The 13,624-nt window shown below is 47.5% G+C and overlaps 1 protein-coding gene across 1 annotated transcript in view; it reads right to left on the bottom strand.

Annotated features, from left to right (window-relative positions):
• Positions 1–13,624, bottom strand: part of LOC118587769 (inhibitor of carbonic anhydrase) — a 45,179-nt gene that overhangs the window by 441 nt on the left and 31,114 nt on the right. The window contains exons 12-16 of the mRNA XM_036193834.1: positions 11,760–11,915; positions 9,367–9,508; positions 5,681–5,745; positions 3,468–3,652; positions 568–754 (exon numbers count right to left, since the gene is read on the bottom strand). Coding sequence (XP_036049727.1) covers positions 568–754; positions 3,468–3,652; positions 5,681–5,745; positions 9,367–9,508; positions 11,760–11,915 — 735 coding nt within the window. The remainder of the gene's footprint in view (positions 1–567; positions 755–3,467; positions 3,653–5,680; positions 5,746–9,366; positions 9,509–11,759; positions 11,916–13,624) is intronic.

Below are 13,624 nucleotides of genomic sequence, written 5' to 3' on the forward strand. Positions count from 1 at the left end.
GGTTTTGGTGCCTGTCCTGGAACTCACTCTGTAGACCAGGCTGGCCTTGAACTCACAGAGATCCACCTGGCTCTGCCTCCTGTGTGCTGGGATTAAAGGAATGGGCAACCACCGCCTGGCCCAATAATCCTTTTGTCTCAGTTTTAATTGTGTTTCCCCAGTTCCTTTATTTTTAGACAGCAATTCCAACTAAAATATGTATACTAAGACTCCTCTGGGGTGAACCATGCTGTTTTGTTCTTAATAATGTTTGTGTGTTTTATATAAATCATCAAAAATCAGCCCTTGGATCGGTCCTGTGCTGTGTACAGCTGGTGTCATTTCCCAAGCCTCCAGGTGACTCACAAAAATGGGAATACACATGAGAAGAGCTTCATTCCCAAGTGGTCTCAAGTCCTGCCACACTTCTAGTCTCCTTCTGAATCTTTCTGCAAGGCCAGGAGACAGTTTCCCACTTCTCCATGCCCTTACCGGACCAGCTGAGACCTCAACACACCTGGGTTCTTAATAGCAACATACTGACTTTGAACCTCGTGTTATTTCTCCTTGGTGGTCCATTCTACTTACCAGAGGACAAGCACTGTCTGAAGCTGGTCATCATGGTAAGATACTGCGGCCCTAGGTATGTTTTATAAGTTGTTTTGTTCTGAAGGTTAGACAAGCATTCCGTGTCATCACTGAACAGTAGGTCCTTAGCTGAGGATTCAAACATCTGGAACATCATTCTTTCAAATCCATTTCTTCCAAAGAGCTCCTGAATTGGGATGAACAGACAGTCACCAAGGGCACCAGAAAGCATAGAGGTGTCTACTCTGTCTAGAAAACCAGAGGCTTCAGGACTGCTCAGCTCTAGCCCTTGGAGAACCCCAGGACACAACAATAGTTTAGGAAATGTTGTAACAACTGAAAGCATGGTCTGTGGGTTTGAATCTTGGCCTCATCTTTTCTTTGCTATTTGAACTTAGGAAAATTCTTCACTAAGCTAAGTCAACCTCGGTTTGCTTATTTACAAGTGGAGGCAGTAACATCACATTGTGCAATGATTCACGTAAAGGAACATAATTAGAAAGCTGGCCATATGTCACTCCTTAGCTAACCAGAGCCAGGTGTTTTCCCAGCTGTCTCAATCACCCTCCCATGTCTCTCTGCTGCCTGGAACTCTTGCTCTTTGCCCCTCCTACTTTCTGGAGCCCAGCCAGTTCCATGTCTCCATCCTACTTGCCTGCCTTAGTTTACTTCCCCTGGAGTCAACATGACAGCTTGTCTTATGTAAGACTTTCCCCTTCAGACGTCCACAGTCCAGACTCTTACTTTAATGGTTTTCCTAGGTATGAGAGTTAATCTTGGTTGTCAATGTGACACCGTAGGAAGAGGGCGTCTCAGTTAACCAAGGCCTCTGTCAGACTGGCCCATGGGCATGTCTATGTACATTTTCTTAGTAGGTGACACAGGAGGGCCCAGCCCACTGTGAGTGGTACCATCTCTCAGCAGGTAGGCTGGGACAATACAAGAAAGACAGCTGAATGTGAGCCTGGAATAAGACAGTGACATTCCTCCACAGTCTCTGCTCCAGTTCCTGCCTCCATGTCCCTGTCTTGAGCTCCTCATGGCTCCCTCAGTGATGGACTGGAATCTGTAAGCCAAATATACCCTTTCTGTGCCCAAGTTGCTTTTAGTTCATGTCTTAGCAGGGCAAAGAGAAGCAAACTGGATACCAGGCCACTGTCCTTTAACAGGATGTGAGGGGCGAATATGATAAAACATGGATTTCTTCTTTGGAGAACTGTTGTAGAATATTATTTTAAGGTGTGTTACATTTGTTTATACTGTGGAACATTTGTTTTAATGATGCAAAGATGTGTTGCATTCTTTTATGTTGCATTTGTTTAACTCTGTGAAGCTGTGTTACTGTGCCTGTCTAAAACACCTGATGGTCTAATAAAGAGCTGAATGTCCAATAATGAGGCAGGAGAAAGGATGAGTGGGGCTGATAGGCAGAGAGAATAAATAGAAGGAGAAATCTGGGAGGTAAAAAAGGAAGAACATGAGAACAAGGAGAGGAAGAGGACATCTGGGGCCAGCCACACAGCCACACAGCCAGCCACTCAGCCACAATCCACACAGCCACCTGGCCACACAGCCACTCAGCCACAATCCACACAGCCACACAGCCACACAGCCACTCAGCCACAATCCACACAGCCACACAGCCACTCAGCCACAATCCACACAGCCACACAGCCACACAGCCACTCAGCCACAATCCACACAGCCACACAGCCACACAGCCACACAGCCACACAGCCACTCAGCCACAATCCACACAGCCACACAGCCACACAGCCACACAGCCACTCAGCCACAATCCACACAGCCACACAGCCACACAGCCACTCAGCCACACAGCCACACAGCCACACAGCCACACAGCCACACAGCCACACAGCCACACAGCCACCCGGCCACACAGCCACCTGGCCACCCAGCCACACAGCCACACAGCCACACAGCCACCTGGCCACCCGGCCACCTAGCCACACAGCCACACAGCCACACAGCCACACAGCCACACAGCCACACAGCCACCTGGCCACCCGGCCACCCAGCCACACAGCCACACAGCCACTCAGCCACACAGCCACACAGCCACACAGCCACACAGCCACACAGCCACACAGCCAGACACGGAGTAAGAGTGAAAGGAAGATTACAGAAGTAAGAAAAGGAAAAAGCCCAGAAGCAAAAGCTAGATGGGATAATTGAAAGTTAAGGCAAGCTGGCTAGAAATAAGCCAAGCTAAGGCCAGGCATTCATAATTAAGAATAAACTTCCATGTGTGATTTATTTGGGAGCTGGGTGGTGGGCCCCCCAAAAGAATAAAAAGAGCAAAAACAACCAATATCAGGGAACCTCCAAGAATGGGGTGTCTACTACAACAGGGAGAGGAGACTATGGGTTTTCCTTTGGATCATTTGAGTTAGGCATCGCCTACTCATAAGATCAGCTCCTGTTGGCTTCCAGTAAGGTCAGAAAGTGTCCAGATATTTGCTCTTTAACTTCAGATGGTGCCCAGCCTATCCAGGTTAAGGAGACAAATTCAGATTGACTACAAGTCAGCTAGAGAAACCAAACCATTTTGATTTTTCTACATTTAGCTCAGCCAATGAACCAACAGCTCCCTTACTTATTATACCAGAAGAAAGAAGGAATTAATTCTCAGGGAGAATTGAGGTGGCCCAAGAGATCCCATGTGTTTACTCAAGGCTATGAATCTCAGGTTCTTCTCTTGGATCCTTAGAGAGCTACAGAACAAATGGGCATCAGATACAAGCAGAGACAGGACTAGAAGGTCCAGGGTTCTCTTCTCATGGAGAGAGTGTGAGCTGGGCTGGGGATGGGCACGTGGGCATCTGTGCAGCTCTGGGAACTGGCACTGAGTCATGGGGAGTAGGCACTGGTGCCCATACCTGTTGGTTGAAGAGTATTCTGCGAGCAAAGTCGACCTTATCTTTCCTGGAGAACACAGCATGGTTTGGCACTTGGGCCAGGTGGCAGCTGTGAGCCTCAGTCACAGGCTTCCTGGTGCCATCAAGGCACAGCAGCTCAAAGTCTTCCTGTTTCAGACCCTTAGCCCAAGACTCAGGGTTCTTTCCTGGGAGATAAAAATAGATCAGTCACAGCTCACAGCTTTGGTCCAAGTGCCCTCACAGGGAATGAGATCGGCCATCAGGGCCTGGCAAGTCATGCTACACAGAGAAATAAAACAAGAAGGAAAGTTCACAAACTCATAACCTTCTTGTTTAGTGCTCCATTAGTCCCATTCAAGGCAAAGATTTCCTAAGGTAGTCCCATGGTATTAACAATCCCTGGACAGGCAAATGTGCACATGAGCCCCTGGCTCTGCCATCTGGGATGCTGCTCACCATCAATACTGAGCTGGTCATTCAGCTAGATAGTGCATGAAGGAGCACTAAGAGTGTGTGTGTGTGTGTGTGTGTGTGTGTGTGTGTGTGTGTGTGTGATCAACCCCATTTGACAAAGATACCTCAGACGGCATTTGCCCAGAACCACACAGCTAAGAAGAAACTCACAACCAGAGTTGGAATCGGGAGCAGGAAGGAAAAGCATGCCTTTATGTGACTTAGCCTATGTGCTCTTTTCAGTAGCCCTGGAGGCAAGTCACTGCGTCCCCATTTCACAAAACAGGGCTTGACAGGAAGGGTGGTATAGACCATCATGATAATGACTTAGGAGGCTTAGGCAGGAGGATTATGAGTTCAAGACTAGTCTGGACAATGTAGCAAGACACTTTCCAAAACTGAAAAAGAAAATACTTGGGGCCGACGAGATGGCTCAGTGTGGGGAGCAGCCTGAGTTCGATCCTTGGGGCCCACAGGGTAGAGGGAGAGAACTGCCTCCAGTAAGTTGTCCTCTGACCTCAGAACAAACACACAGTAAATAAATAAATAAATAAATAAATAAATAAATAAATAAATAATAAAATTGAAGAGCTAATTATGAACGCTTAGAAACATGGCTCAGAAGTAAAGGACCAAGAGACCTGGGTTTGAGTCACAGCACCCACAAGGTGGCTCACAACTGTCTGTAACTCCAACTCCAGGAAATATGATGCCCTCTTTTGGTCTCTGTTTTGGCCATAAAGGCTACAAGTATGCATGTGGTATACAGACATATATGCAGGCAAAACACTCACACATGTAAAATTTGAAATCAATCAATAAGCAAACAAAATGTTGGGACTGTAGCCCAGTAGTAGAGCACTTAACTAGCATACTCAAGATCCTTGATTAAATTCTCCAGAACTGAACAAAAAAATAAATAAAGTAACAGTCCTGAGAGTATTAACAAAGAAGGGAAAATTCAATAAATTAGACTATGTTAAAATTAAGACTGTTTCCAGGCAGTGGTGGTACACGTCTTTGATCCCAGCACTTGGGAGGCAGAAGCAGGCGGATAGATCTACAAGTTTGAGGCCAGCCTGATGTACAGTTAGTTCCAAGATAGCCTATATAGAGAAACACTGTCTGGAAACACCCCCCCCAAAAAAAAACCCTGAAAACTGAAAACTGTCCACTCAGGGGCTGGAGAGATGGCTCAGGGGTTCAGAGCATCCTGCTCTTCCAAGGACCTCAGTTCAGTTCCTAGCATCCTCACCAGGCAGCTCCGGTTCCAGGGTATCCAATGTCCTCTGGCTTCTTTGTGCTCTTGCACACATGTGGTGCACATAAACTCACATCAGCACACACACACACACACACACACACACACACACACACACACACAAATAAATAAATATTTTTCTTTAAAAAAGAAAGTGAAAAAGTCAAGCCACAGAGAAGCACAAGATATTTTCCAAAATCAATCGCTGCCAAAACTTTAATCTTGAATATCAAAAGAATGCCTGTCAATCAGGGAACCAGACCTGCTCACATAGTCCATGGGCTCTATGTTTTGACATCTGGGGTCAAGGCCAAGATGATAATTAGCATCACGGAATCTGAACAGGTTGGAAGACTGTTAAATGCTAGATTAATTTAAAATACTCTGACTCAGTCGCTGGAATCTGCTAGGCTTAGTTATTAAACGTCCCCAGTTGCCTCTTGGGGCGCCACTCTACAAGGGAGACTCCAAGGAAGGAAAGCACAGTGCAGGCACTTACCATCAGTGTTCTGCAGAACTGTGGGGTGCTTCATGAAGGCCACATCCCCCTTCTCCACCAGACACCTGCACAAGGGCCAGGTCCGCAAAGAGAGTCAACAGGGGTGAAAGGGGCCACCAAGGGGCAGTCACACCCTGTGCCCGGTTCCTGACAACCCACACAAGCAACTGTAGCCCCTTCCCCAGGTTCCTGAACTCCCATACAAGCAACTGTAGCCCCTGCAGGGCCCCTGGATGGTAGACAAAGAAAGCAATGGAAAGACAGAACTGCTCACTGACCTTCACTTGTAAAAACCATTCATGTCCTTGTTTTAAATTCCCACCACTTTGCCCAGACAGGGTGCTTGTGTTCTCCCATTAACAGAGATATGTAAGGGGAGACGCATGTGGTGCGGTATCACACCAGGAGATACTACAGTCAGTGTGGAACGCCGGCTGTGAAGGAGTTTGATTACACTCAAGTGTCTGCTCAGTACTGACAACAGTGAACATGCTTCTCTAGACAGGACTCGCCCTTAATCCCATGGGGAAATGTGCACCTGTGTTCAGGTAGGCTTTTTTTTTTTTTTAATAAGAAATGTCAAGAAATCGAATCTGTGGTATCAGACTGATGGAAATGTCTATTGATTGTCAGGGACACTGTTGTGATTTGAATCTGGAATGTTCCTCCCAGGTTTGTGTGGTGAAGCCTTAGTCCCTAACTGGTGGCACTATTTTGACAATTGGTAGAAACTTTAGGAGGCTGGGGATCATGTCTTTGAAGGGCATATCATGTGCCCATTCCCCCATCCTGTCCCACACAAGCTCCTTCCTGGACGTTATGAGGTGAGTGATTTGCCCCCTCATGCTCTTCCATCATGATGTTCTGCCTCACCACAGGCCTATGCAGTGGGGGAAGGTGACCATGGATGGGAACCATGAGCCACAACTCCTTTAAGATATTCTCTTAGGAATTTTTCACCACTGTGAGAAACGATCACAAGCTCCTCTCCAGCATTCTTTCTCTTTTGTCTTTGGGTGACTCTATCTACAACTAGGTTCATTTGTGCCCATTCAGACTCATGAAAACCCCTCACTTTACTTTTCTTTATGGTCTCTTCATACAGAGTCCCACTGCTGAATGGGCATGGTCACCTGACTTAGATGAGTCAGCACCTCAGGGCAAGGCAGACGATCAAGACTGCCCACTCTTTAATCTCAAAGGTGCTCTCCTAGTCTCTGTTCTCTTCTCCAGATCAGTGGTCCTCAGAGCCGGAGGCTAAGGTCCATCAGCATCAACACCAGCATCCTTGAAATCTGAGCTGGTCCCTGAGCCCCACCAGCCTGACAGGTGAATGGGAGACTGTGGTGATGGTGACCTGGAATCTGCCTTCCCAAGCCCCTCAGGAGAGTCTCAGCCATGGTCAGTCTGAGAACCACAGTGTCACCGACTCGCTTGTGATTTTCTCACCTCCCACCAACCAATGTCTTCCCAGTTCCTCCCAGGATGCATACACTGTGCTTCCTGCTTCCCACAGAAAACACAGGAGTCATGTGGTGGCTTTTTCCCTGTGGTCCTTGGCAAGACCTGCCAATTGTTTCCTCTTCTACTGTCCAGTTGGAGGAAGCTAGGTTTCCCACTGGCACGGGTCCTCACTAGGTACTCTAATCCCAGGCCCCATTTGTGATCTCAGGAAACATCTGTCACAGTTATACCTGTTCTCATATAATTCTAATCTTTCTTTGCTCACAGGACTCTTTCTCATTTGCCATTTTATACCTTTTCTGTTATTTTATTTGTTTATTTTATTTGTATGAGTGTTTTGCCTGCATAAAACACTGTACACCACATGTATGCAGTGCACATGGAGACCGGAAGAGGGCATCAGATCCTCCTGGAACTGGCATTATGCATGGTTGTGAGCTGCCATATGAGTGCTGGGAATTGAACCCATGGTAAGTGGTTTACCAACTGAACCATCTTCCCCAGCCCCTGAACATATTCTTAAACTGGGTTCTGAAGAAATTGAAAGGAGAGAAAATAGAGTGAGCAACGATGTTTAACTTCAAGTATTTGTTGTTGGAAAGAGTGAAGCATTTACAGCTGCTTGAATTTATTTTTTTGTTCGATGGAAAAAATAACAGCATGTTTACATGCTGGTGGGAATGACCTAGTAAACAAGAAAGTGTGGGACCCTGGTGGTTCAGTCAGTTAGGGTACAGTACTTAGAAAAAGGATGTGAGGATGCAAGAGAAAGAGAATTGATGGGGCGATGGCCTTAGATCCGCCAGGGGAGGCTGTCTCTATCCATCCCAGCAGGTCACAACCCAGACCCTTCCTTCTCCACACTTTGGTCTACAGACCTCTCTTGCTGACCTTACTGCAGTGTGGTTTGCTACAGTGTGCCGTGCATGCCCCATTCCTGCTGACCCACTTCTGGGTTCCCCCTGCTACAGGTTTTCTCAGGCCGAGTTCCTCTCGTTAGCTATCTGCTCTCCTGATCACTCTGTGTGAAGGCCTTCCCCAGGTACCTTTTCTAAAACTGTCCCCTGCCCTGGTCACTGCCACATCACTCCCTGATGTGTTAGGATCCTAATTATCTTCCAAAAGTACATGACTATTAAAGGCTTGGTTCTGGGGGCTGGGGAGAAGGTTCAGTGGTTAAGAGCACTTACTGCTCTTCCAGAGAACCATAGTTCAATTCCCAACACCCATGTTGGGCAGCTGACAGTCACCCATAACTCCAACTCCAGGGGATCTGATGCCCTCTTCTGGCATCTGCAGACATCTGTATGTACATGATCATATTTGCAAGGACACACACACACACACACACACACACACACACGCACGCACGCACGCACGCGCACGCACGCACAGGGACATGTGTACACACAAGATTAAAGCAAAATTCAAACTTAAATTAAAAAAAAGAGCTTGGTCCTGAAGTAATGGCATTAGAGGTGAAACCAGGAGGAGATGGGTCCTTGTGAGAAATCCTTAGGTCATTAAGGCGTGTCTTTGGAAGGAATGGTTGGACCCTCACTATGTTGATTCTACTCAGTCATGGACTCGAACCTCTAAGACCATAAGCCAAAATGAACCTTTTCTCCTTACAAGCTGATTGTCTCAGGCATTTTTGTTACAAGGAAGGAAAGCTCCCTAACACGTGCCTCTCCTTGGTCCCTCTACAGCATGCACAGTAGAGAAGAATCTTGTTTGCTTGTGTGTTTACTGTCCTGCTTTTCCACTGGGATGTGGGGTGGAGAGGACCATGTGTGTCTTGTTTGCTGGAATGCCTCTACTTAGAATAGCACCTGACACTTAGTGCTCTGTAAATGTCTCCTTTTTTTGAATGGGTGGAGGAGCCTAGACAGGTCTATGTAAAAGATCCTCATCAGCTGAATGTAGGTGTCTGGGTCTCTCCTGTGTTTAACAGCTGAGCTCCACCGGAGTCATGGATTATCTACAGTCACACAGAAGAAAGGAGGGAAAGTAGACCCTGCACCCCTGATCTTGCCCTGTCCAAGACCCTGAAGTGTCCTCAGAGAGCTGAACCGGTGACTCTCTAGAACTCAGTTGAATATCAAACCACCTCCATTCTCCAATTCTGGCTCCTTCTAAATCAACACCCAGATACTGGAATAATGAAAAGTATGAGGAGATGAGGGGGGTGATGCCAAGAGGAATAAGGTACAGATACCAACCTGAGAGCACCGCTGGAGCCATGATATCCTTCATGGCTGTTGGCAGCACACATGTGGGCCGGGTTGTCACCACCAGCACACAGAGCACAGAGACGGGAGTTTGGATTAGACCCTGGAGCACAGCTGTGACTGAAGAACTCATCTGTGAGAAGGGACAAACAGAGTCAGCTCTTCCTGTGATGGCAGGAAAGCCCCAGAATTTGTCCCTAAGACTGTCTATCAGACAAGCAAACAGCTCATTATTTGGCAACATTATTAAGGGGTTAGGGAGATGGCTCAGTCAGCAAAGTGCCTGCCATGCAAGCAAGAGGATCTGAGTTCAGATCCCCAGCACCTAGGTGAGAGTTGGGTGCAGTAGCAGCGTAAGTCTGTAACCCCAGGAGGTGGGGAGAGGCACACCCCTGCAGTTCACTGGCTTAGTCAAATTGGTGAACTCTAGGTTCAGTGAGAGACCCTGCCTCAAAAAATAAGATAGAGTCCTTTAAACCCAGCACTCAAGAGGCAGAAACAGTTAGATCTCTGAATTTGTAGCCTGGTCTACATGGCAAATTCCAGGAGCGCCAGGGCTACCTAGAGGGAATCCAACAATAATGGTCATATGGAGGTCAACTGAAGAAGACACCCAATATCTACCTCTAGCTTCCACACACGTGTGCACACATATGTCCCTGCATATACATACCCACACCCACATGGACACATACATACACTACACATACAAAACCAATTTTTAGAAAAGGAACAAGAGCCTTATGGAACAAAGGAAAAGATTCCAGGTAGACAAAGTAAAGGGACTAGCTGGAGGCGGACCAGACTGTGAGCTCACAGAAGTCCATCCCTATCCCCATACCTAACAGAGTGGAAATGGGGGTGGGGTGGGAGGAGGGCTGGCTTATTTAACCTATGCCAGTGTTTTCTGATCTCTGTTATCTTTGTCTTCCCTTACAAAGTTTGTCGTTGTGATGTCAAGTCAGAAAAGGAATAGAAAGCCATGGCTTCCAAGCCTAACCTGGGGTTCCAGGGAGCTACACTGAGGACACTGGGCATGGGCCCTTCCCTCTTCCAACCGACTGCCTATGGGTACCTGTCAGAACTCAAGTTACCACACCAGGGATCAGCATATCCCCTCTTGCTCTGGGAAGGATTATGATTCCATGAAGCTAGAGACACAGGGACCCCCATAGACCTGGGAATCAAGACAAGAGATGAGGAGTGAGTAGGTGGTCCCCAAGGGATGGGGAGAGAATAGAAGCCTACAGACAGGAGACTGGCACCTGAAAAGGCCTGTGTAGAAGCAGGGTCCAGACATAACACAAAAAGCTTAAAGGAGGCCATTGGAGTAGACCATCAAGAGAGGGGAGTGGAGTAGGGGCAAGGTTCAGACCCCAAGGGATCCTACTGTATAGTTACTGCTCTTACTCCCTGGAGAAATGGGGTGTCTCTGGCATGATTAGGACATTGCTGGGCTCAGTGCATTGGCACACGGTCTCATACACACTTTGCAGAAGTCTATCTGACTGAGAGGAGGATGGGATCGAGGGCTGATGAGCAGCTCAGGTGGTAGGCCGCTGAAGTTGGCCAGGAGAGAGGAGGGGGAACTAATGAGAGGTAGGTGGGAGGAGGAGAAGCTGAGCAAGTAGGACTCTAGAGTCCTCCACCAGGCAGTTCTGGAGCATTACCAGGGCAGAAGGAGAGAATGCAGTTCTGGACAGGGTGAGCTTGACATGTTCTTGAGATCCTAAGTAGATATGGAAATAGACAGTTCAGTAGACAAATGTTTGAGCTGGATGTGGTGGTGCATGCTTGTAATCCCAGCTCTTGGGAAGTAGGAGGATCAGAAGTTCAAGGTCAGCCTCAGCTACATGATTTTGAGGTCAAGCTGAACTTCATGAGACTCTGTGTGTGTGTGTGTAGGTCAAGGAGCAATCTGTATTTGGGAGTTATCACCCTTTAGACACAATGATAGCAGTAGCAGCCATCATTTTCTCCAGTGCATATCAAGAACCCAGTTTCTCATCCTATGATGATTGAGCTGCACTTGGATGTGAATGCTTAGGGACTGGGCTTGGACCAGGGAAAGAACTGTTTTCTGCAACCCAACTATTTCTTAACCAGGTAGGAAAAAAAGGCCTCTTGTAGGAGCAGGAGAAAAAGCAAACTGGGGCAATTTCCCTGCTCCCCTTTCTCCACCCCCACTTGCTTTTGACGGTTGTGCATAGCCCAGAGGGCAAGTGGGTGTAAAGAAAGGGGAGGGGTGGGGCTCACTTTCTGTCGGTCAAGTCCTTGACCCAAATACCTACTTAGGGCACCCCTTGCCACCCATGGGACTGAATTTTCCCCCAACTCAGGTACAAGCCAGAGGAAGGCACACTTCACCTTCAGAACATGCTTACCAAGTTTGCATGAGCCAGTTTGATTGTATATTAAACCCAAGGGGACAATCCAGCCCGCGGAAGTGCCGACTGCTGTGTGGCAGGACTTCTTGCCTCGAAGAGAGTTCCAGGTGATGCCAACGTCTGATTTCTTAACCACGGCCACAATATAATAACCTTGTGGTGGAGACACCAAGACACAAACTCTCACTGTCTGGAGAAGAGCTGACAAAAGCAGTATCCGACACGCTCTCTTCCCGTGACAGTCAATGGCTTCTCTGTGTGGTGGAGAAGATGAACTCACTTTCCCCATTTCTGTTCTGTCCCATCCCTCAGCTGACGTGTGGAAACTGCAGAGCCAACATTTGCCTGCAAGTGTGACCTTAGGATGTGTGAGAAAGGAAGGGTGGAAGTGGTCCTAGGGGGCCTTTGCTTCCCTTCAGCACCCCTCTTGCCTCCTTCCTGGACTATCACTTACACACCATTGCTCCTATCCAAAGAGCACACTACTGAGTTGTGTTCATTAGTGAGTCTGATCTGAAGAAGGGATGGGTAAGATTAGATAGAATTCTAAGTCTTTAGAATTAGAAAACAGCACAATTCACCACCACCTCCATTACACACACACCCTGCCCTACCTGCATGTGTTCAAGTGTGGGGAAGTCGGGGCTCAACAAGGCAAATGGAAGACTTGTCTCACTAGCTATTTCTTAAGTGACCTCAGGCGCCTCTATATGTGTCTACATTTCTCTTTAGTAAAATGATGGCAAAGGTTTATCCTGGGAGAGAGTTGGACGTGTGCTGAGCATCCTGTTGTGAGGGGGGAATGGGTGAATAGGTAGGTTCTCAGCAGTGGTGCTAGTGGCAGAGGTGGTGCTAGATTCTCCCGTGGGAAAGCAGATTCCACCGAGCCGGCAGCTGGCCTCTGGCTGGGCTCTGTTATACCAGGAGCTAAACACTATCTACTAACATGAAAATACTAACACTGTCTTCGGGTATAAGACTTTTATACTTATAGCATTAAATACTACCATCTATCTTTGACTCGTGTGTGTGTGTGTGTGTGTGTGTGTGTGTGTGTGTGTGTGAAAGAGAGACACAGAGAGAGGGAAACAGAGAAGGACAAGAAAGAGGGAGACAGTGAGAAAGGAGAGACAGAAGCAGAGAGACAGGAGAGAAAATGAGAGAGATAGCAGAGACAGAAAGAAGAGAGAGACACAGAGAGAGTCGGTGTGATGGTTTGATGGTCGATTGACAGGATGGAGATAAGGTTCTGGGGGAATGTCAGTGAGGGATGACTGGGTTAATTGAGGTAGGAAAGCAGGTACCATTCCCTGGGCTCCATGAAAAAGGAGAAAGCTAGCCGAGCCCTGACATTCATCTCTCCCTGCTTTCTGACCACTGATGCAACATGGCCAGGCAGCCTCCCCTTCCCACCACCATGCTTTCAGCACTATGATGGATTGTAACCCCTAGAACTGTAAGCTAAAATAAACCCTTCCTCCCTTAGGATGCTTTTGCCATAGCAACAAGGAAAATAACTGATACACTTGGTTAAATACAAAGCCCTCTCCATCCATGCTCTGACTGAACCTTCTCTATCATAGTTGGCATTTGTCTGAACGGTCTTCTAAACATCCTTGTTGACCTGCATTTCATGGGACCTACAGTTGCAGCTCCTGGGAGTTCAACTGCTCTTGAAACAGGCATGTACTAGAATACATGGCTGATGAAAGGCCAGCCCTTGGTTTGGGGGATGAGGAAACAATTCAGAGAAGACTTCTTAGCCGTGAATCTAGAAAGGGGAAAGTTTTGGGGTCCTGTCTCACAGGGAGATTAGGGTGGGCTGCTGTAGGTGAGCAGGGACATGACCCTTCAACTTTGCA

This window comes from Onychomys torridus, chromosome 7 (assembly GCF_903995425.1).
Source record: "Onychomys torridus chromosome 7, mOncTor1.1, whole genome shotgun sequence".
NCBI classification, from domain to species: domain Eukaryota; kingdom Metazoa; phylum Chordata; class Mammalia; order Rodentia; family Cricetidae; genus Onychomys; species Onychomys torridus.